This window comes from Vanacampus margaritifer, chromosome 2 (assembly GCF_051991255.1).
Source record: "Vanacampus margaritifer isolate UIUO_Vmar chromosome 2, RoL_Vmar_1.0, whole genome shotgun sequence".
NCBI lineage: Eukaryota > Metazoa > Chordata > Actinopteri > Syngnathiformes > Syngnathidae > Vanacampus > Vanacampus margaritifer.
Window position 1 is genome coordinate 24,643,593 of NC_135433.1, and position 23,872 is coordinate 24,667,464.

Here is a 23,872-nt window from a genome sequence, read left to right on the forward strand (position 1 = left end):
CATGAAATTGTTGCCACCGCTACATTCGTTTCTCTGACTGCACTGGAATGTAATGATTTTTTTTTTTGTCCAGTCGCATTTCAGTATCATTTGTAATTCCTCACATTCTATAACATCAGGATTTTTCGGTGGTTATTGTAATATTTTTTTCTTCCTATTTTGTTGTTCGTTTGTGTATGGTACTTGCATTTTTAAGGTCTGTGATAACTGCGCGCCCTGTGCGTGACGTCAAACGAAAGCGACGCGTCAGCCATGTTGTTACTTTGTTGTTGAGCGCGCCTGTTTTCAAGCTGAAGGCGGTCCGCCCGCGAGCACAACCGAACCGGGACGGAGGAGCGACCATGGACGCAGATATTGACTCGTGCCCCGCGGTGAGTGAGCGCGGTGACGCGGACGCCAGCCTCCTGGCGGTGTGCTCGTCGAACGGCAGCGGCGGAGAGGACGACGAGGCCGAAATGGAGGCTCACGGCCGAGAGGCGGGAGACTGCGGCGGCATTGGAGGCCGACACACCCCGGAGAGGAGCGTCTTGCGCGGCGGCAGAGAGCAAGAAGTGTCGGTGGAGATCGGAGAAACGTATTTGTGCCAACGAGCCGACAAAACATGGCGTAAGTTAGCATGTTAGCGTGCCTCGGCTAATATGCTTAAAATGGCTTCTCATCGTCGTTTAAATGATCTTGATTCACATCGCTGGCAACGTTGGTGATTAATGTAATAGTTAATTTGTGGTAAACAGTTAAAACTAAACAATGAGATCAAACAGGGACGTCACGAGTACAGCAATACTCGATTGCAATGATGTCACCATCACTAGTGGGGGCGGGGGGTGTTTGTGTGTAGCCTAGCTAGGCATAATAATCGATTGTTTGCAGTTTGAGGCAAAGTGGAGCGCACTTATTGCACTGCTTGGTTGTATCTAGTAGGGGCGCTGTTGAGTAGAAAGCTTCCAATGAGCACTGTACATTTTCCTGTTTTTGCACGTTTCAATTCAATTTGTGCTTTTCTTCACTTTATTACTTTATACATGTACTACTTTTTTAAACCTACCCCATAAACTTTATTTTCAACTTATCTTTTGTACTTACCTACTTTTAGTTTTTACTCCCTTTTGTATTTCTAACTTTACTATAGTATAACCTTTTCACTTTTTACTCATTCTACTTTTCTTTGTTTGAGTTTTGCTTTTTTACTTTACTATCGTAGTGTTTACGTTGAAACTTTTCTATTTTTTCCACCATGTTTTTTACTTTACAGCTCTTAACTTTAAATCATATCTTTTTAAGTTAATTTTTGGGGTGTTATTTTTTCACTTTTCTGTTTGTATTTCTGCATTCCTGTTTTTGTGTTTTCCCACTTTTTTGTTTCAAAACTACTTTTTCACTGCTTTTTTTTTTAAATCTCATTACCAAAACAATTTTTTTATTTGACTTCTTTTTTGTGTTTCATTTAAGGAAAGATAGTTGAATGCTTGTTTGATGAGATCATCACTGTGTTCACGTGTCACTTATCGGTGGCCGATAAGTACCGTCAAGTATCGACCAATTTGACATCATACAGAGAAATCCACAGATAATAATCAACATGCCACGTTGTTCCCTCTGTTGTGCTTGTGGCTCAAGTTGTGCCCAATTCCTCAACCCGTCCCCTCTCCTTTGGTAGTGTCGTATATTTGTGATGTCATTATGTGCGCGACCTCGTGTTCAAATAAGATTCATCAATGGCAGTCGCCAGTGTGGGCTTTTTTTTAAAAACAAAACTATTTTACACGTATTAACATAAGTTTTATTCTGTATTGTGGACACCTGTATTTTCTTTAAGAATGGGCTTTTCACTTGTACAAGAAGAAATATTGAAATGATCTTGACTGATAAGCCTGTTGGGAACAGACTGCTTGCTTTCCTGTCTAGCTGACCCTCCCTTTCTTCTCCCAAACCTAACCAGGCTGCACAAAAATCTTCACATGATATTTTAATGCACACACCCTCACAGATCACTTCTTGCAGACTGCTTTGTAAGACTTGTGTCTGTTTGAAGGTTCAAATTAGGGCTGGGCAATAAATCAAATTAATACGATACATCGTCATTTTGAAAATTAAATCGTTGAAAATTTGCTAAATTGTGAAATTGAGTTTTGTCTTCTGGATTTATTAAAACCTGTTGTTCTTATATTCTGTTACATTCAAATATTTTTGTGCGTTGTCTTTTTGTACAAGTGTCAGAATGCTGGATAGGTGGTTTACAAGACATGTTTACGATAGCTACCAACTACTTAATTGTATTAATTGCATTTAAGTCCAAACTATAAATGCCAAGTTTATGTTAAAACTAATTTAGAATTGGTATACATTATTGTTGTCCAAACACTTTTGCACAGGAATTATTTTTGAACAAATGAAACCTTTAAATAAATGTTTGTTAGGTTTATTAGATTAAAATCGTAATCGTCCTGAATGACTGCAAAAATCGAGATTTTATTTTTGGGTCATATCGCCAAGCCCTACTTCAAATATAAAGAAACCCAAAAAGCACGTTGTTTTCCATGTTTTTAATCATCTCGCCTAACTACTGAAAATTCCACAACACTCCCCAAAATGTTACCCTCACAATTTTTTTGTTTTAAAACGTGACTGTTTTGTTTTTGGCAAACTCAAAATGAGTTACTGGTTGTCTTTGAAGCAGAGATATCAATCAAATTCAACTTGATGGTGCTTTATACAATGTTTCAATGTATTTGCCCATGTTAGACTTATAGTAGGATTCAAAAGTATATTTGTAATTAAGTTAATTTTGCAAACAATTATCCGCTATTATCAACATCGGCGCTTTCTAAATTATTGGTCGTATCGTTTGAAAATAGCATCATCGTGCATCCCTCGTCACTTGTGTGGAAATGTCTGCGTATTTTGAACATTTTCTATGTTTTCAGACGCAGCAGAAGTGATTCAGTCTCGACTAAACGAGCAGGAAGGAAGAGAAGAGTTCTACGTGCACTATGTCGGCTGTAAGCGCGCACATGCACACGTCGAGTAAATAAGCATGGGAGTCATGTTTTGTGCGTGTGGTCAGTCAACAGGCGCCTGGATGAGTGGGTGGGCAAAGCTCGGCTGGCGCTCACCAAGACGGTGAAGGACGCGGTGAGGAAGAGCGTGGAGGTGGGCGGCGTGGGCGACATTGGCGAGCAGCCCGAGCGCAAGATCACACGCAACCAGAAACGCAAACATGATGAGATCAACCACGTGCAGAAGGTGATGACTGAACGTGATCCCGTTTCACTTCTTTGGGACAAATATGGTGTAACGCCAACGTGTTCATTTGCAGACGTACGCCGAGATGGACCCAACCACGGCGGCTCTTGAGAAGGAACATGAGGCGGTAGGAAGCGTCTTCCGCTTCATCTCGGTCGCCATGCTCTTCATCTTCCTCATCCTCACGCCGACGTGTCCTCCGCAGATCACCAAGGTGAAATATGTGGACAAGATCCAGATCGGGAACTTTGAGATCGACGCGTGGTACTTCTCGCCGTTCCCTGAAGATTATGGCAAGCAGCCCAAACTTTGGATCTGCGAGTACTGCCTCAAGTACATGAAGTACGAGAACACCTTCAGGCACCACCTGGTCAGTAGTCAACAATCACGACCACGCTAAGCAAAAAAAGTCCAATAAGGTGGAAAGTGGGACAAGTCAGTGCTTGTGAAATTCAAACATAATAAATGTCAACGTGCTTTTGTAGTCCAACTGCCAGTGGAAGCAGCCTCCAGGCAAGGAGATCTATCGGAGGAGCAACATCTCCGTGTACGAGGTGGACGGACGCGACCACAAGGTAAGCGGCGGGCAGACAGGAAGCGCGCGGCAGGACTGGGAAGGGTGACGTCAACGGCTCGTGTTGCGTGTCTTTCAGATCTACTGTCAGAACTTGTGTCTGCTGGCCAAACTGTTCCTGGACCACAAAACGCTTTACTTCGACGTGGAGCCGTTCATCTTCTACATCCTCACCGAGGTCAACAAGCACGGGGCGCACATCGTGGGATACTTCTCCAAAGTAAGCCCCACGCAGACGCATTAGCAATTTGTGTTGTCAACATTGCACAAATTGCGACTTTGATGCTATACCTGTGTAAGGTACTCCGATACCAGCATTGAAACGGAAATGATACCACAGCTAAAACACCGAAACTGAAGTAAAAGCGCTGGAATCAAATTTTTCAAAATTAACAGTAAAAAAAAAAATCGCATGGAATATATTTGACTTTTTTTGCTTATTTTCTTTTTACACATTTGCCTTGTGCTTCACTATTCATTTGAACTTAATTTCAGTACTCTTTAAAAACTTTATTTTCCATTTGAACAGCTAAAACCACTTTTTGTGTGTGCACTTTTTACTAGGAATGGACAAATACAGATACCAGGTATCAGTATCTGCCGATACCGACCTTATTTTAACTCTTTTACTGCGACATGTTATCCAAAAAACAACCCAGACTTTGAGCATTTGAACTCTTATTGTGAATATTGTGTGCTGTGGCTACACAAACATGGCGGGTACCACATGAAATATCGCGTTCCAATCTTCTCCAATCAAGTATATTTCTATCTTATCCTGTTCTTTAGTAATCACCATTTGATAATAGGCAATTTGAGTGACATTGAGCAAAAATTGAAAAGATAGGAGAAAAGAAGTTTTTTTGCGAAAAGATACATTTTCTGCACAACAGTGACTTTGACACAAATATTTTTTGTTTAGTGACGCTGTGTGAATTAGATTTAATGTGACAAAGGCTTTGATCAGTCACGTCATCCTTGAAAACGTACTATTTCATGAGATCCGCCATGTTTTCTTGTAATTTGACACCCTGGGAGCCCATTGAAAAGAGATACAATGCTGCCATAGTTAGTGGGTGTTTTAGGATTTTACAACCCCAACGACAAGGCAGCGTTGCATAGACATTGCACTCTCCATTGAGAAAAAAACCCCATAGTAAACGTCAACTAATGTTTGTGGCGGCATTCATTTTGATTTTAGTTTACGTCATTCAACGTTTTTGGCAGTGAAAGGTATTGGCACTCGCGACAGTGTCCAATACCAGTATCAATTTCTCTGATCAGGCTGTTTTATAATCAGGACGTAGAAATGAGAAATTAGAAGACTATAAAATTTGCCTTTAACTTCATACAATTTTTATTTATTTTTGGGGGTATATAGGTCAATTTATTTGTCATTGTTTTTTGGGAATTTTGTGTATTAGTGGTATTGGTATTTGCTATCGGTATCATCAGTGATTCAGGAGTTGGGAATGTGTGAATTATTCCGAACACAGTTATGTGGAAATTTTAGGTCCACGAAATAGTTAATGTTTTTCTTGTTTCCAGGAGAAAGAATCTCCGGACGGGAACAACGTGGCCTGCATCCTCACTCTGCCGCCGTACCAACGTCGCGGCTACGGGAAGTTCCTCATCGCTTTCAGTAAGTTGCCGCTTGTTTTCCATCTCAACAACGAGGCACTCTGATTTGAAAGCCCAAGTGTATGTTCAGGTTACGAGCTGTCCAAGCTGGAGAGCGCGGTGGGCTCGCCGGAGAAGCCGTTGTCCGACCTCGGCAAGCTGAGCTACCGGAGTTACTGGTCCTGGGTTCTTCTGGAGATTCTCAGAGACTTTAGGGGGACGCTTTCCATCAAAGACCTCAGGTACACACACACACACACACACACATTGGGTATAAAAAGTCTACACACCCCTGTTCAAATGCCAGGTTTTTATGAGACCAAGATAAGTCATTTTGCAAACTTTTCTTTCTACCATTAATGTGACCAATAACCTTTACAGCGCAATTGAAATGACTTTTAGATGTTCCATTAGGTTGTGGAATTATTATATTTTTTTGTTGTTGCCATAATTGGTTTTAGAATTGTTTTGGTCAAATAGAATTGCAAAACAGGATTTTGGCCATTGCTTGCGTAATTTTTATTTTTTTCCTGCTGAGTTGCAATGGTTTCGGTCACATTAATGATGTCAAAAGTTTTTAAATGATTTATCTTGGTTTAATTTTATTAAAACAAAAAAAGCTGGCAATTGAACAGGGGTGTGTAGACTTTTTATATCAACTGTATAAACAGATTTCTTTCTCTAAAAAAATATTTAGTGTATTTTTTTTTTTTTGCTTGAAAATCCTAACAAAGATGATAACCACGGTACTAATCTTTTTTTTTTTTGTTGACGTTGTTGAGTACCAGAAGTGGTACTCGATTACTAATCTTGACTTTTTCTTTGAATTATTGAATTAATTGAACTTTTATGTATAGGAAAATAAAAGCTAATGTTAAAAATAAATAAAATAACTGGTGACCTGAAACAAGAATGATCAAATAGTAAAAACATTAAAAAGTCTGAAAATGTAAAATAAAATAAAATTGAATGATAATAAAGTAAAATAACTTTTTTTTTTTTTAATCAAAACAAATGTAAGACTTTTAAAATGTAATACATAAAAATGAGGCTCATTGGAAGCACAATATTTTTTTTTATTGAAAGAAAATGTAAAAAGTTAAGTTAAATTACTCTTTTTTTCTAAGTAATTAAATAATTGGAATCAGTATAAATAGTAAAGTTTAAAAAAAAGTACTCTTTAAAATGTAAAAAAAAAAAAAAAAGACGTCACACACAAAAAAGATCCCCGGCAGTAGTAATAAAAATTATTATTATTTTTTTTGCTTTTAACTCTTTTCCTGCTGTCAACGTTAACTGAAATCCCAACTAGTACAGCCATCAACGTTAATTGCCATTTAATTAACGTCAACTACGGGTGTTTTTTTTCTAAATGGGCAGCACACAGTCATGGGCAGCTCTGGTTTCATGAATGAGCTGAAAAAATAAATAACATACGCTAACTATGACCAGCAGATGGCAGCATTGTATCTCTTTTCAATGGGATCTGATGGATCAAAGCAATTGAAATGACATGACATGGTGGATCTTAGGAAATAGCTTTCGAGGTAGAATCATACTTTTTTTTTTTTAACTCATTTACTGCCATTGATGGCTATAGACGTCATTAATTCATTTTAACTATTTCTATTAGTTTAACAATTTTTTTCCACTTTTGTTAAGAGTATGAAAACCTAGATTTTTTTTGTGTACGTTTAGAACAGATATAAAATTTGTGATTAATCGTGAGTTAACTAGTGAAGTCATGCGATTAATTACAATAAAAAAAATCACCTGACACTCCTAATTTTTAATAATCTTATGTTAAAAAAATACATAAATAAAATAATTGTAATTATTTTTTCCAATTTTTTTTTTTTTTTTTTTAAAAGAAAAGATTATTAAAAATTAGGGGCGTCAGGCGATTACCATTTTTAATCGTAATTAATCGCATGACTTCACTAGTTAATTCACGATTAATCAAACATTTTATATCTGTTCTAATTCAATAAAAAAAAAATCTATTTTCATACCCTTTTGTAAAAATGAGTATGAAAACCTAAAAAAATATATTGTACATTTAGAACATAAAATTTGTGATTAATATTGAATTAACTACTTAAGTCATGTGATTAATTACAATTAAAAAAATTAATTGCCTGATGCCCTAATTAAAAAAGAAAAGATTATTAAAAATTAGGGGTGTCAGATGATTAAATGTTTTCATTGTAATCGTAATTAATCGCATGACTTCAATAGTTAACTCGCGTGAAACTAATAGAAATAGTTCAAAAGAATTTTTGACATCTATAGTCGTCAATGGCAGTGAATGAGTTAAACACAAAATCTGCGGAGCTTGAAAAAGTAGAAATGCTCTAAAATGAATGAGGATTGAAAACAAGAAAGAGAAAATAAGGGGCGGCGGGGGGTTTGTTGGAGTAAAACGTAAGAAAAATTAAGGTAAAAAAGACAGAAGTAGTAATACTGAAAAGAAAGCCCAAATAAAACAAATGTTGTCGACATTTGTGGCGTGTGCGCTTGTGTAGCCAGATGACGAGCATCACGCAGAGCGACATCATCAGCACGCTGCAGTCGCTCAACATGGTCAAATACTGGAAAGGCCAGCACGTCATCTGCGTCACGCCCAAACTGGTGGAGGAGCACCTCAAGAGCGCGCAGTACAAGAAGCCGCCAATCACTGGTGAGTGGCGTCGCGGCCCGCCGTCACGCGGCGCGTCATACGTGCACCCAAGTAACGGCGTGTAACTCTCGTGCAGTGGACACGGTGTGCCTCAAGTGGGCGCCTCCCAAATACAAACAGGCCAAGCTGTCCAAGAAGTGACAAGAAGCCGCCATCTTTGTAAATATGTGTTATAATGTGTCTTGCTACTTTCTTAAAATAAAGCCAAAGGAAACGCCACGTATGGACTCGTGTCAACAACTTACTATCCAAACAAATATTTAATTTTTTATCCTTCTTAACTTCACATAACTTTAAATGAACTGTGTAAACGTATAGAAAATAATGGCGTGAATGTAAATCCCAACTGCATAATTCTTGCGAAGGTTTGGCTTGAAAACACAAAGACGAGACGAGGAGGTGATGTTTTTTTTTTCTTGGTTGGTTGATTTATTTTGTTCCCAAAGTTGTTTGAAGGCATCCATGTGACATTTTCCACGTGGAACACAAAAGGCACCGTCACACGTGTTGTCAAAGAGCAGCAAGGACAAATCTTTTCAGTTCATGACAAATATGCAACATACTTAAATAAACATCCATTTATATTAATTTCTCCTCTTAAATAAGAAAGTCAAAATGTGAGGCAGCTTGAAATCTCACAGTGTTCAGTTTGCGTTCGCCACATTCAACTTTTGGGTTTTCTTTTCAAATTGTATTTTTCGAGCCACCCGTCTCACGAGCGACTCTTCGAGGCACGTCTCAACTGGTGTGCCTCTGTTGCCATGGTAACAACAAATAAATACTTCGTCAATACATTCCAACAGAAACTAATACAAAATCAATAAATATTTGCTGTGTCTGTCTCATGTCACCAACTGATCCTTGGGGGCCTAACACGAGAACGTGCCCCCATCCCACCCCACCCAATCTCTCCCATGCACAAAAACACACACGCACATGTCACGTGTATGCAACAGTGCAGTTGTCATCACCTCCTGTGAAGCAAAAGCAGGAAGTGAGTCAAAGTGCTGTTTTGCTCTTGGACAGGGAAATCATTTGTGCTTTGATTTTTAAACTTAAAAAGTTCAGATTTAATAATGAAATGTTTTATCCTTCGCATTTTTTTTCCTATTGTCTTTAATTATAATGAATCAACCATTTAATGAACGCCACATTCTTGTATATAAAGGTTTATTTTGTCTGTTTTATGCTTATTTACAATCCATCAGTTCACCAATTAAGAGATAAATTAATTAAAATGTTTATTAGCAATTGCTAATGGACCATTGTGGCAGGGAAAACTTTTGTGCTTGGCTTTTAAAATTATGCAGTAAAAGAGTTAAAATGTAAAATTGCAATGATAAAATCATACAGAATTGTCATTTTTATTTTGAATTTAATAATGGTTTATTTTGCCTTTTTTATTGCTATTTACAATCATTCAGTGAACCAATTTTATCAACTTAAATGAAAATAAAAAGTATTATAATAACACTATTAAATAAAAATCAACCAATTATTTAAAGATATAGAGGAATAAGAAATAAATTAGTAAATAAATATATTTAACTTAATTTTAGGAATGAATTATTATAGATATATAATATAATACATTATTATATTATCACAATTAAGCAAATATTGAATGTGAAACAAGAATAATTAAAAATCTATAATAAATGAACATTTTTATATTTATTACAATTATTTAATGTGATAAATAAATAAATGTAACCAATTTTAGGGGAAGGGAAAAAATTATTGAAATGAAAAACATCGGAGTCTTGTCCCCCTTCTCCCAAAACTCCACCCCCTGCCCTTGTTGGAGCACAGCTCAGACTTTCAAAATAAAAGTCATGAAAATGAGACAAACTCCTGCATCTGGCCAAGAAGTCACAAGAAAAAGGTGGATGGTCCTCAGGCTACCTGATGCGTCCGTCGGGCCGCGCGGGTCCCACTTGGGATTTGGGATCGGGGCTGTCCGAGCTCCAGGCGGTGCGGCGGCAGCGTGGCAATACGTGACAGGCGGCGGGGTCGGGGCCGGCGGCACACACGCCCGCCGCCGACCAAAAGCTGGCCAGCAAGCGGTCCAGCCAGCGGCTCAGCGGCGCCCCCGTCAGGCCAGCGTTAGCCTCCGCCTCCTCCACCGCGCCCAAACTGAGCGGAAGGCGCAGTACCGGGTTCAGCCCGTGGAAGCTCTGCTCCATGTACGACCTCCCCGCCGGACCGCCGTGCGCGCGACGCGCCTCCTCTGTTGACAAATACAAATCCGTCAAGACCATCGCATGCACCCGCAAAACTGAATGTGCCGTGGAGGGGGGAAAAAATTAATTCAGAAACCCTTTCAAACCCTAATCTGATTTTGTCACCCTACTTTGAAACCACAACCTGACAGAAACACAAACTGTAGTTTGAAACTCTATTGCGAAACCGTAACCCGACTATGAAAGACTTCTTTGAATCTTAAAAATAGTTTGAAAACCGATAGGGATAGACCGATTATAAAATGGGATGATTATTGGGGTTATTATAGTTTTGGAATTTTTCATTTTAGTTAGTTTTTATTTCGTTTTGAGTTTTGTTTTTTAAATGCTTAGTTTTAGTTTCAGTATTAGTTTTATTTTATTTTTTTAAAGTGTGTATTACTTGTGCGCAATATTTAAAAAAACACCATGGGAGCAACGTCATCTGAAGGTGCTTTTCTATTGGCTGCTGCTAGATGATGTCACTTTTGTGTGACACACTTTCAAATGTCCTTATTCAGGTTAATATCAAAATAAATCATCCCCAAAAGCTCATGCATTAAATTGACTACCAAAGACTAAAATGAAGGACATTTTTGTTATAATTATAGTTAGTTTTGTAAACATAAAATGTAGTTTAAGTTAGTTTTCGTTTTTTAAAAAAAACATTTTTGTTTTTATATTATTTTGTTAACGAAATTGTTTTTTGAATTTAGTTTTAGTGTTTTAGTTAGTTTTAGTTAACTAAAATAACCTTGGTCCAGATCTTCAGCATTTTGATGATTACGGGCATCTGTCTTTTTTAAACATCTGACAGCCGTTAATAGATCAAATTAAAACGGCGTTAGCTTCAGGGAACAATTTATTTCAATTTTCAGTTAACTTTCTAAGAGATGTTGTCGACCCTGTGAACTTTTTGCATCTTCTCTTTTTGTTTGAAATTATCACTAAGATAAGTGACAATTTAACATTTCAGATATTTTTAAATTTTGATGAAAAAATGTCTTAAATATTGTCAAAGATTTTTATTTTTTTGCAAATCGGAAGAATTTGAGTTTTTTTTTTTAATTGGATGGCAATATTTACCTTTTAGTGAAAGTGAATATCAGCTATAAATACCAGTTATCAACCTCCTTGACTATGTCTACTAGTAATTGGTATTGGCCCTGAAAAAAACATATCGGTCTATCTCTATATCCTATTCCTACTTTGAAACCCTAACCCTCGTTTCAAAACCCTACTTTAAAACTTGAAACACAAATTTTCAAATGTATCTATTTTCAAAGTTTTAAAGATGTGCTAGAAGCAGTCAACGTCAAACGTAATCTTTTCATTTAGTTGTTTTAAAAATAAAAATAAAGGTTGAAAGTAAACACAAATAAACAAAAAGGATGGCTCCTGCAGTGGAAAGGCGCCAAAAGAAGAATGAGTGAGTGGACGCAGCGCTTGTCACATGGAGGGCTGCCAGGGCGAAGGAATCAAACGCACACTTGCGGTCACCTTGACGCCGGCCAAAAATAAAATGCTGACAACCGCCGGACCCGTCAGCACGTCTACATCTCAAAACGGACGCGCATCTAATGGCGCAATGTGAGGTTGTTTTCAGCAAGAAACCTTCAAAATGGATTGCTCTCAACTTGCTCAATAAATTCATCCATAACTGGATTTCAAAAAATCCCCTTTATTAGCTTTTGACTTTATTATCTAAAGATGCTCACTCTTACAAGCTATAAATTAATGGTGCAAAAAAAAAGAAAGAAGATTTTTCTTGGTCTGTTCTTTCATATCTCAAAAGTCTGGCATTTGACCAGGGGCGTGTAGACTTATGCGCTGTCGTTGCATTCTGACCTTGTGTGATGGGCCGGCCCCCGCGGAACTGCAACGGGGCGATGACGAATTGCGTCTGTCCCAGCGGACTCCAGTGGTTGAGGACCCTGAGGGTCCAGATGCCGGGGCGCAGCGGCGCAGCCAGCGGGGGGCGGTAGTGAGTGACGTCGGCGGCGGCATCCACGTGGATGTCGTAGGTGGCGGCGATCACGTTGGTGGGGTCGATCCACACCACCGTCGCCGTCAGGTTGGCCGAACCGCGGCTCCAGCGCTGCGCCGCCGATACCTCATCCTCGGGCCCCAGCGGGCCGCCGCGCCGGCGGAACATGCGCTCCTTGGGGTCCCAGTTGGCCCCCACCTGGACGGAACAAGCGTGTCAGCACACGTCGACGCAATAACAATCTTGGAGTATGTGACCTGTATATGCTGCAGCCTGTTAGTGGGGTGGGGGGGGCTGGCCAGGCTGAAGTGGTCCCGGGGGGTCACCCAAGTCTCCAGAGTCTCCGTCTGGGCGGAGGCTCGGTTCACCGCCGTGTGGCGCACCAGGTAGCCCTGGAACTGGTCCGAGACGAAGTACATGTGCACGGACGTGGGGTGGCTGATCGCCTCATACCTGAAAAACACACACACACACACACACACACACACACTTGTAGTAATTGACTTGAGCAAATAAGCAAAAAAATGTACAGCTCTGAAACGGACAAGTCGTTAGTTAGGCGCGCACACACAAACAAGCTTGAGGTGATGGACTGAAATAAATATGCAATGATTTTTACACTTCTGAAACAGACAAGTCTTTATTCACCACACACACACACACACATGCAGGAGTCTCAGGTCCCACCCAAACACTAACAAGAACTTCCTTGTCGCGTGTGAGGGCGTCCAATCCAAACACACACACGCACACTCACAGAAACTGAAGGCCGATTGTGCGGCGATAAGAGCTAACGTTAGCAAACGTTGGCTACTGTTGATCTCGCCGTCATGGGACATTTGAGCGTTCGTTGATGCCAAGTTGCCAACATAGTCAAAATGAAATCGGAACACACGCAAACGCGCATTGTTAGACTTTAAATTGACGTGAAATGTTCAGCAACACAGCTAAAACCAAAGGAACATAGATAGGAACATATAAAGCGAGACTATACAAATAAATATGAATTAAACACAACTATGGGTTGTGCTTGTGTTATGTTTACAAATAGAAATGTGATGAAAAAGGACCTGAAATCATTTCACATCATTTTTTTCTGAGGTGGTTACTCAATTTCAGGATATTTGTGGTTCACTATTAGCATTCTTTAACTTATACTCTGTTATACACTGAAAACTCACCTAGTCGCAGTTCTCAGCATTTTATTGTGTGTTATTTTCATGCCACAAGATGGCACCAAATCCCAGCAAATAAGAAGATACTTGGTGTATATGTTGCTGCTGCATTTTCTTACACAATGAAATCACCTGCAAGGCATTTATTTTGAAGGCTAATGTAAAATAAAATTGAAGTTATGGGTTCCCTCTGTTATGGTGCTATGTGAGAAAAAAAAATCACAGAATTAAATGTTCAAAGTGTGCTTAATGTTGCAGAGGCTTTTGAATCCAGTATGTTAAGTATAGTTCAATTGTATTGAACTTTTAAATACAACACTTTTTTAAAACCGTTCTCAAACGTTTATTTAGGTACAATTTGTAATTAATTTTCAAGTAAATTTTTAAATTGAATCATTATTAACTCATTCACTTCCATTGACGGCTAGAGATGTCGAAAATGCATTTAGTTTCAAAATCTTTCTACTTTTGTTAACAAGAGTATGAAAACCCAGAATTTTTTTTATTGTACATTTAGAACAGATATAAAATGTGTGATTAATCGGAAGCTAACTATTGAAGTCATGCGATTAATTACAATAAAAATTAATCGCCTGACGTGATTTAAAAGATTACTAAAAATTAGGGGCCTCAGGTGATTAAAATTTGTAAATCGTAATTAATCGCATGAATTCACTAGTTAACTCACGATTAATCACAAATTTCATATCTGTTCTAAATGTACAATAAAAAAACTCTAGGTTTTCATACTCTTGTTAACAAAAGTGGAAAAAAAATTAAACTAATAGAAATAGTTCAAATTAATTTTTGACGTCTAAAGCCATCAATGGTAGAGAATGAGTTAATTGGATTTTATTTATTATGCTACATTAAAGTGCACTGTTAACTGGATTATGTTATAGTGGCTTTCAATGTGAAAAAAAAGTTTTAGGAATAAAAGTTATGTCTTTGATGAACAATCACTACCACATGATGTCGGTACTTAAGAGGATTTTCAAAAAATATTTTTTTTGAGGTGGGCCTTGCTGTAAAAAGTTTGACAACTACTAATTAAAACTATTCATATAGATTTTTTTTTAGTTAGGGTGTCAACTAGTTTGCGGTTTTTCACTCTTCATTACAGTATAGGATTGCTGAGTAATCCACATCATGTTCTACGGAATGACATCACGGATTTTAATATACCTACTGTTTAGAATCCCTCAGGGGGAAATTCAACGTACACTCTGCTGTACATCGCGCGATGGAAATGTCACTTAGCAACAAATAGTCCCGTGAGCAGCGGGCGGGTCCAAGAGGGTCCGGTTTGTCGCATGTTTTGGTACCTGCAGCTGTTGTCCGCGCGGCGTCCCAGCAGCGAGGCGGCGGCACGCTCCAAGCCGAAGCGAGAGAAGGCGTGGTAGTGGCTGAGCGCGGCGTCCGTCAGACCGTCGGCGCCGTCCGTCTCCCGCTCGTAGACGTTCTCCCAGTACGCGCTCAGGCCCGGCTGGCCTGGCGCCGGCGCCCCGAACAGGTGCGCGTCCAGCTGGTTGATGACTTCCTGGCTGATGCTGGCTTCGAACTTCCTGGCGAAGAAGGTGGGACGCGACGTTTGCTGCCCACAACAACAACAAAGAGGAGCTAGTAAGTGTGCAAGTCGGTGGGAAGTTGTGTTAACTAGGGGTGGGCGAGTACCGAAACAAACAAAACTTGCTAAGTCATTTAGTGAAGTCGTTCAGGAGTGTTAGCTAAGCATGTCCTAAAACTAGCGATTTGCAGTAAATCTGACTGGAATCAATCACTTCACGTGATGGGGGTAAAACATTTTTTTTAACTCGGTGGCGCCCCCATTGGCAGGGAGTGGCGGCACAGGCCGTGACTGTCGGCGGACTTGTGATAATGATGGGTTAGAAGCCAGGAGGCGTCTAAAAATACAGCAGCTGCTTCCTGGATCAGCTGCCAGCTCCCAGAGGCTCGCAGCTCAGACGCACCGCTAATTTGTCAAAGTTATTCCCGGCGTGGCTGGAAAAGTGGACGGCACAACACACCGGAGTCTTTGCTAGCTTCTTTTTTTTGAGGCCCAGAAATATCCGCCGATGACAAACACTTCCTGCCGGGATACATCTGGCGCTCTCTAATCTTTACGTTCTAATAACAACACTGTGCCGTCTGAAGATAATCATTAAAATGGCCACTTCAAAAGCAAAATGGAGGGCTTCCTGTGTCTTTTCTGGAATGGCTTCATGAGACTTTTTTTGTGGGTCTACTTATGATTGACAGATCTACCACATTTGAGGTTGCTATGCCATACTGCATTTAACAAAAAAATCAAACAGAAACAACCCCTCGAACTCATCAAATTGACCATAAACGGCCATGTCAAAGCAAAAACGGCTGACTCCCTGTGCCTTCTTGCTTCTCGAGACTTTGGTCCTACTCATAGGACCAAGACATTTCTACCAAATTTTATGTCAAGTCAAACTGACTTGGGGGGCAAAATTGTTGCATAACATTCTAGAGGAAGGCACTAACAGGCAAGTTTTGGGGATTTCACTCAAAAGCTGTAACAAATGTAAAAATGTCATCAGGATGAACATGTCTTCCAAATTTTGGAGCATTTTTAGCGGTCGTTACCAGGAAGCGCGGCATGTCGGCAGGCTTGAAGTCGTTGGGCGAGCACCCGCACCAATCCACGATGTGTTTGTACTGACATTTGCAGCCCAGTTTGCGGTTCCAGTTGGTCAGCCTCAGGTTGTTGTCCACCATGCTGCCACAGAGGGCGCTGTTCTCCAGCACCGTGTGGAAGAACGACTGCAGGGGGCAGTGGAGAGCGCATTAGGCAACATCGGTAGTTATGTGGCCACGTGTGACCTAGACAGTCCTCTAATTGAACATTAGCCTGTCACTGTGATATGTCAGTGCTTCCGCCATATTGGATGTGGCAAATCTGCTTGTTAACTAATGCAAGCCAATAAGACGGGCTACAGAAAGTGACAACCAAAAAAGTTCTCAAGGTTAATGCCTCTCGTTTATTCATAGCTTTCACAACCTGAAAACAACAAATATCAATTTTAATCTGATGATTTGAAATATTGAAGGCACAGCATATACAGTATAATTGGGCTACTTCCCAGCATTACCTCGGCAGGAAGCAACGTGAAGGTGTAGAATCGCTTCAAGCCAGAGACCAGCTCATCAGTGGACCGCACCACGTAGTCGACGAAGGCCCGGTTGAGCAAGAACCAATCGGAGCCGCCGTCCACCGCGATGCCTTGCGGGATCTTCCGGTCTCCAAGCCGCCACATGTGCGTGTCGCACTCCAGGAAGAGGCGGTCCAAGCCCTGCTTGCGAATGAAACTGACAGCACAGCCAATAAGATGACGGCCACCTCAGGGGGGCGGGGTTTGTGGATTGTCGCTCACCGGGCGTTGTCGCGGCCGTGAGACTTGATGAAGTTGTGGTGGCGATGTTTGGACAAGAACGCCACCAGCTGATCGTTGGTCCTGTCAGGACAAAGCGGAGGTTAGACGCCAGCCAATCAGAACGCACAACACACTAGGGCTGACCATGATCACATTTCTCACCCAAAAACAATTTCCTAGAGGTGCAATAATTAACTAATTTGCTCCCAAAAACGTATGAATACGTTCTATTGTAAACGTTTTAAGCGTCCCAAAGACATATTTATACGTTTTCATGTTTATCTATGTTTTGATGCAGCCTCTCAACTGCAGAGAACACTTCAAGAAATGGTCGCTATTACAAAAACGGCCAGCAGGTGGCAGCAGAACAAAAGAGATCAACCAGGGCCATGTTGAAAAAAGCTCTTTCCCCACCGTTTAAAACAGATTTGTGAATAATGATGAAATGATAAAAAAGACCCTAATCTTTCTTTTGGTAGGTTCCATGTTTTTATAGCAATAGAACACAATATTCTGTGCAGCCTGGAGTGAAGGGGGTTGCTTCAGTGAAAATGGCTGCGAGTGAATGAGTTAAACAATTCATTGAAAACTAATCGATTATCAAATTAATTAACAATTATTTTGATTCATGATTAAGCTTGTAGAGACATCGTTGAACTTAAAATCATCCAAATCCTTATTTGAAATAAATGTCCCGCTTGTCAATAAATAGATTGAAAATAAACCCTATTAGCAATAAATTTAATTAATTCATTTTAAGCAATTCGACAACCCCCCCCCCTCCCCTACTGATAGAAAAAGCAAATGTCAATGACATTATACAAAGCAAGTTTTGTGCTTTATTTTTTTCCCTTTCTGGGATTTGCTTTATTTCTTCTCAGAGTAAGTTTTAAAATGTATTTTTTTGTAATCACAAATGAGGGGAAAACATTTTTTTTTCTCCTGCCTGTGCCAATGTTGAAAATCTGTGATCTGCGATTGCCTTCCAGCAGGCTCCTTTCTTCACATACAGAAAATAATGTGAAAACTATTCAGGTCATGTTGTTTGTTTCTTCACAGTGGGAAATAAATGTCACTGGTCAGGTCACATTTCATTTCACTTCAATTCACAAGCGCTTGAGGGCTTGGAAAAGTTGCAAAATAGAGTGAGAAAATGGCTGAATAACAACACTGGCTGCTTTTAAAAAAAAAACTGTTGCTAGTGTAAGCAGCGTAGATGCACTTTCAACTACACAAAAAAATCTATTTGAAAAAATAGTCATGACCAATTAACACACACGCACATCCTATTTTTGCATTGACTCACTGAGTCAATGCACTGGCTGACGTCGCAGCTATTGATGGTGCTGTGACATCAATTTCAGCTGCGAGCATGTGCGAGTGAGTCGCTGCTTTGCGGGTTGATGACAGCAAACGTCCGTTAAGTTTAGGAACGGGATCATGTTTTCAATAACAGTAGCATGGTGGAATGGTTGCCTGGCGACCAGTCTGCATTTTGTCCAGCCCTGTGCTGGTTTTCAAAAGCGCTTGGCGTCTATCGACATGCAAATGACGAGACCGATCCGATGACCTGTCCCCCCCCCCCCCCCCATTACCGCTAAGAGCGACACTGATCGGTCAATATGAACACTCTGAGTATGTCCTCCTCGTGCATGGAAATATATGGCTTATTTGCATATCATTTGATCAAGAACAGCAGACGTACCCCACTGAATATACTCAAAATTGACTGATATGAATATTTGCATTATTGGCAGTTATTATTAAAAAGCTCATAAAAAATGGTTCAAAAATAACATTTTTTACACTTTTAATGCTAAAATGTGTTTAATGTTATGGGTCCCAAATGAAGTTTGATGATGTGAAGATGCTAATTTTTCCTCTTGCTTCACATGCCTTTTCCATGAAAAGTAACAAAAATGCATATTCAGAGTTCCTTTTTTGTATTATTTTACAAATTGTCACAGATGCTACCCTTAGCATTAGACTGAGCCGCGTGATGTTGTTGCAATGCACCAGAGGGATCTGTGAGCGGAAGAGATCAAGTTTGACAAAAAATGTTGTTCACATGGCACTGAAATGAATTGAGTGTATTTATATCTTGTTAGTGAGCCTCCCCCCAAAAAAGACCAAAAGTAATGTGTTAACTGCCAGTCCAATAAAATGGAACTTTGACGTCTTTAGCCGTCAATGGCAGTGAAAGAGTTAACAAATAATTAAATATAAAATAAGTTAAGTAAGGAATGCCTTAATTGCATTTTCATTCATCTCCATGGGAAACATTACTTTGATCTATGAACAATTCAGATTATTATTATTATAAACAGGTTCCACTAATGAAGTTCACAACTTGAAGTACATGCAAATGACTCATATAGATTACGTTGACATCTTGGCACGTGCGAGGAAGCTCACCTGACGGGGTAGTCGGCGGCGCTGAGGTTGACGAAGAAGTCCCAGGACCAATCGCGCATGTCAAGGAGGTCCTCCATGGCGCGCAGGTACATGCTCAGCAGGCTGGCCCCGCCCCAAATGGTGGCCATCCTCCACGGCGTCACGCGCACGTTGGCGTACTGGCGGGCCAGAAGCGCCACCTCGCGTTGCAGGAAGTTGGACCTCTGAGGGGGACACGCCGGTCAGCTCAGTGTGTGCGTGCGGTGATGTCATTGCGCGTGAAGATGTCACCGTGCATGCATGTGTGCCACCTGGTCCACGTGGATGTAGTAGAAGTGCGCCGTGTGGTAGATGGCCTTGAAGAGGCGCTGGAATTGGCGCGAGGCGCGTCCGTGCACCACCAGCACGAAGGCCAGACGCACCGGCGACGCGGGGGGCGAGTCGGACGCGTCGTCCTCGTCCCATTGGACATTCGCGCTCACTTTACCTGCCAAGGGGAGGAGTCAGCCAGTCATCGGAGAGTTTACAGCAGTGGTGTCAAACATACGGCCCGCGGGCCGGATTAGGCCCGCAAAGGGGTTTAATCCGGCCCGCGAGATGATTTTATAAAGTAGGGGAAATGTTTTTTAATGTCGGACCAATTAATCAGCCGGCCACAATCAAAGCATATAAATCTGTAATTTCAAAAGCAGTCATTATTTTACACACAATTTAAAGTTACAGTTTGTTTTAAAAAAAAAAATTATAGACCGACATAAACGTGTTAAATACGACACAAATTCAATGACTGGTAACACAAATACATATGACAAGGATTAACGTTCTTATAACTTGATTAACTCCATCACACAATGCATTCTGGGAACAATAATTATGCAAAACGGGTAGATTTAACACGTCCGGAACTCCAAAATGTTGACGTGTTTCGTATTCGTGTTATTTTTTGGAACAATATGATTACAGTTGAGCTCTGTAATTTAGGGCTGGCCCTCAAATAGCGAAAATCTGCGTATAATTGACGGCAATTGTTTTTAAGTTACATACCATTATTTTACCGATCCGACCCACTTATAATATAATATTATAATAATATATTTTTCTCGATGCAGCCCCTGAGATAATTTGAGTTTGACACCCCTGGTTTACAGCTTTTCGGTAAAGCTTCCTGAATTTTGATGATATATTTATTATGAGAGTCAGATCATATTTGTTATTAAATATATGTGTTTTCCACTAAATTAAGTTCATTAAAATATGTCTATTTATTGTAATAATGGTATTTATTTTCTTTTATTCATCGATCGATGAACAATTGATGTATTTACATACAATATATCCAATAATAAAATATATACTAGAAAATTAAACAATTTTCAAATTAAGCTTTTCGATTCACTATAATTAAATTGACTGTAGATCAACTGAATCATGGAAATATATCATATCATTATTCTTATATATATATATATATATATACTGTATATATGTGTGTGTATATATTTAACTTTTTCTCCTTAAAATTTGTATATTAAAATGTATTAATTTACTGTTATTAAAAAAATACATATAAAATAATAAAATATAATATATAAATATATAATATATATATATATAATATAAAATATAAATAAAATATTTCCTTACATTATTGGTTATTTTAAAATGACTTTCTTAAAAATATAACAAAGTATAAAAATGAATAGCTGTTATTATATTATAATGTTTTTTTATCATTTAAATTCACATTTTTACTTATTAATTAAATTGCATTAATTAATTATTATTACTTTTCTATTAAGTGATTACATTAATGAAAATCTTAATGACTATTGTAAGGAATTACATAAATATTTGTAAAAATGTTACATGCACATTTGTTCAACATTTCTACATTACATCATCAGTAAATGAATTGATTACCTTGATTAAAAATAATGGAATAAAAATTAGTGCGTATATTATGATTAAAATTAACTATTTAACATACCTTACAAATTTTACATTTTAACTGCAAATATTGTAGATACAATAAATAAATTACTGCATCGATGTTTGTTCCATTAATTCATACATTTGTTGTTGTAGTTTTTTAAAGATATATTTTCAATATGCATGTATTCTTTTTTTTTTATAGTAATAATGCATTAGATTTATATAGCGCTTTTTTGGACACTCAAAGACACTTCACACTACAGTGGTACGTCGGAGTTTGAACATAATTAATTCCTGTGAATTGTTCAACCTCCGAAACTTTTTTCTCAAAGGAAATAATGTAAATGCAATTGTCCATTCCCAAGCTCAGAAAACAAAAAAATCCTATTTTAATTTCTATTTGTTTGTTTTTTTACGTGTACACCCGGTACAGTATTTAAACAATAAAAAGTACCTCACCTTTTTTGTTGTGGTGTGTTTCATATCCACTTTTGTCTTATAGAAATTCTATCTTTAAATCATTGTCTAAAGACACTATCTGCCAATTAAGAAATAAATATTTGAAATTTCCAATAATTCCCAAAGCCAAAGAAGTACAGTTTTTTCTTTTTTTGAGAGAGAGAGAGATCAGTATTGTTCATTCGGTAATCTTACCGATTCGATGTCATCATCATTGCTCTCTCTTTTTTCTTTTCTTTTTTTTTTTCTATGTGCGTGTGCGGGTCTGTGTGTGCATATGTGCGTGCATGTGAGTGTGTGCTCATTAATTCACCTGAAACCTATTAAAAATCCCATACCCTTCACCTAAAACGAATACTTCAGAATCCCGCTAGAGTCGTGAAGTTGTCAGGAGACCCGAGGAAGGATCAAAGAAAAGAAAGAAAAGTGAAATCCAGCACTGACCAGACACCACCTACCACCACCACCCCAGGCTGCGGCAGCGCCAAGGCACAACCCCCGGGCCACGTAGGGCCCACCAGCCCCCGTTCCCCCTACGCCCCCCACCACAACCCAGCCCCCTAGTCTAGTCTAGTCTAGTCTTTTTTTTCTTTCACATCACCTATGAATGAGTTGTCCCATGGGTCCTTTAAAAAAAAAAATCCAATGCAGCCCCCCCAAACCCCCCCACCCCATGCGGCTCCAATGTATGCTCATCTGTGTCGTTCCCATCATCACGTGTTGCCTGACTGGCGTGGGCTGCCAGGGCGTGCACGGTGCTTGAGGTATCGCCACCACTAAGTACAGGCCGGCTGACGGTGGGGAGGGCGTGGCCCCTGCCGCCACCACCGCCTGTCCATCAACATCACGTCAAAGCCGAGCCTCCCGCCCTGCCTGAAGCCTGGGGGTGGGATGGGGGTCAGTGGTGGTGGGGGTTAGTTGGTTTTGGCTTCGGGTGGGGCCCGTGATGAAAAAAAAAGCTCGGTCGGTCGACATGGAAGTCATTAGTCAGCACATCCCAGAATAAGCGTGTGCGTGATGCGGGTGTAATTACGGCGGAGGATCCCACACGTGCGCACGTTTTCTGCTTGGACAAAGGACACGCCCCCATGCACGCCGGGCCACGGCCACACGAACATGCGAACAGCAGCCAAGACAAACGTCGGCTTCACGTGGACATGCGTAAACTCAAGTTGCGCCAGTCAGCCTTGCATGGGGACAGAGTAACTATAGCAAACCTTATTCGAACTCTGACCCCCACCCTTGTGTGTGCGTGCTCATCTCACCCTGCAGGGGGCAGTACGTGGGCAGTTTTGCCGGCATGAGGAGGTCGTTCTTGTGGCGGCAGTAGACGTCGGCTATCTGCTGACGACACTCGCGACTTTTGGCCCGCGATAGCGCCGAGATGACTTCCTTGCCGCTCATCTCGCACTCGGACGACGGAGCGGTCGTTGTCGTCCGCGGGTGCTCCGCCGCGCGGGCATGGTTGCGATCGCCCCATCCTCGCTCGGCCGCTCTTCCCGGGACGTTTTGCGCTTTGGTGGCCGGCGCCCCCTGCCGGCGTGGCGACCGCTCCCCAGGGCGCCCGCCGTCCACCTCGTCCAAGTCTTTGGGGACCGAGTTCTCGTTGTTGTTGCTGTCAGAGGACGGCCGTTGCTTCTCTTTGGGGCGGTGCGAGCGGTAAACGTCCTGCAGGGGGAGACAGAGAGCACTTTTAGTACGATGCGCAGGTGCGTCTTTTCCAACTATCATTTGATGAGATTCAACTTTTAATATGCGCCCATCCGTCTGTTTTGAACGCCGCTTGTCCTCATTGGAGGGGCGGGTTAGCTGCTGAACTTTGGGCCAAAGGCACGGGACGCCCTGGACTGGTCGCCACCATTTGTTCTGTTTTGCTGGCATCGGGCCAAAAGTTCCTGTGTCATCTTAGTCAGTCTACACTTGAAGGTGTTATTTTTACAAATGAGGTATGAAGATTGCACTCGAGGCCAGCGATTTCTCTCTTTATTTCAGTCATACTCATTGCTCGGCTCGTGAGCCACATGCAGCTCGTCTAGCTTTAATTGGCGACTTGAGTGGCAAGTTCTAGGCATGTGCAGATAACAGTTCTACCCATTTTAACTAGTGGCCTCTTTGAAGTTAATTGCCTTCAATTAACTTTTTTTTCTCATTCTCAAGTGAGCTTGTGCACAGACAAGGAGGAGGT

The 23,872-nt window shown here is 40.4% G+C and overlaps 2 protein-coding genes across 3 annotated transcripts in view; one reads left to right on the forward strand and one right to left on the reverse strand.

The window, feature by feature from the left end:
- The first annotated feature begins 203 nt into the window (after positions 1 to 203).
- Positions 204 to 8,336, forward strand: kat8 (K(lysine) acetyltransferase 8). The gene is made up of 11 exons (XM_077556813.1): positions 204 to 606; positions 2,925 to 2,999; positions 3,065 to 3,243; positions 3,317 to 3,370; positions 3,449 to 3,613; positions 3,729 to 3,818; positions 3,897 to 4,037; positions 5,366 to 5,459; positions 5,529 to 5,679; positions 7,963 to 8,117; positions 8,194 to 8,336. The coding sequence occupies exons 1-11, from the start codon at positions 342 to 344 to the stop codon at positions 8,256 to 8,258; spliced, it is 1,434 nt and encodes a 477-aa protein (XP_077412939.1). The 5' UTR covers positions 204 to 341; the 3' UTR covers positions 8,259 to 8,336.
- A 171-nt stretch (positions 8,337 to 8,507) lies between these two features.
- Positions 8,508 to 23,872, reverse strand: part of LOC144043318 (xylosyltransferase 1-like) — a 29,877-nt gene continuing 14,512 nt past the window's right edge. The window contains exons 2-12 of one of the 2 annotated variants that reach the window (XM_077556811.1): positions 22,953 to 23,355; positions 19,608 to 19,783; positions 19,318 to 19,520; positions 16,903 to 16,983; positions 16,621 to 16,837; positions 16,115 to 16,291; positions 14,827 to 15,095; positions 12,584 to 12,779; positions 12,188 to 12,524; positions 10,023 to 10,347; positions 8,508 to 9,091 (exon numbers count right to left, since the gene is read on the reverse strand). In XM_077556811.1, the coding sequence (XP_077412937.1) occupies positions 9,085 to 9,091; positions 10,023 to 10,347; positions 12,188 to 12,524; positions 12,584 to 12,779; positions 14,827 to 15,095; positions 16,115 to 16,291; positions 16,621 to 16,837; positions 16,903 to 16,983; positions 19,318 to 19,520; positions 19,608 to 19,783; positions 22,953 to 23,355 (2,391 nt within the window). In that variant the 3' untranslated portion in view covers positions 8,508 to 9,084. Of the gene's footprint in view, positions 10,348 to 12,187; positions 12,525 to 12,583; positions 12,780 to 14,826; positions 15,096 to 16,114; positions 16,292 to 16,620; positions 16,838 to 16,902; positions 16,984 to 19,317; positions 19,521 to 19,607; positions 19,784 to 22,952; positions 23,356 to 23,872 lie in introns of both variants that reach the window. The other variant, XM_077556812.1, reaches the window with a different exon arrangement.

Excerpts from the sequence above, each read along its gene's own strand:
- kat8 (XM_077556813.1), top strand. The coding sequence starts at position 342 with ATGGACGCAGATATTGACTCGTGCCCCGCGGTGAGTGAGCGCGGTGAC. Across the intron at positions 3,244-3,316 it reads AGATCAACCACGTGCAGAAG|ACGTACGCCGAGATGGACCC; the intron begins GTGATGACTGAA and ends GTTCATTTGCAG. Across the intron at positions 8,118-8,193 it reads CAAGAAGCCGCCAATCACTG|TGGACACGGTGTGCCTCAAG; the intron begins GTGAGTGGCGTC and ends ACTCTCGTGCAG.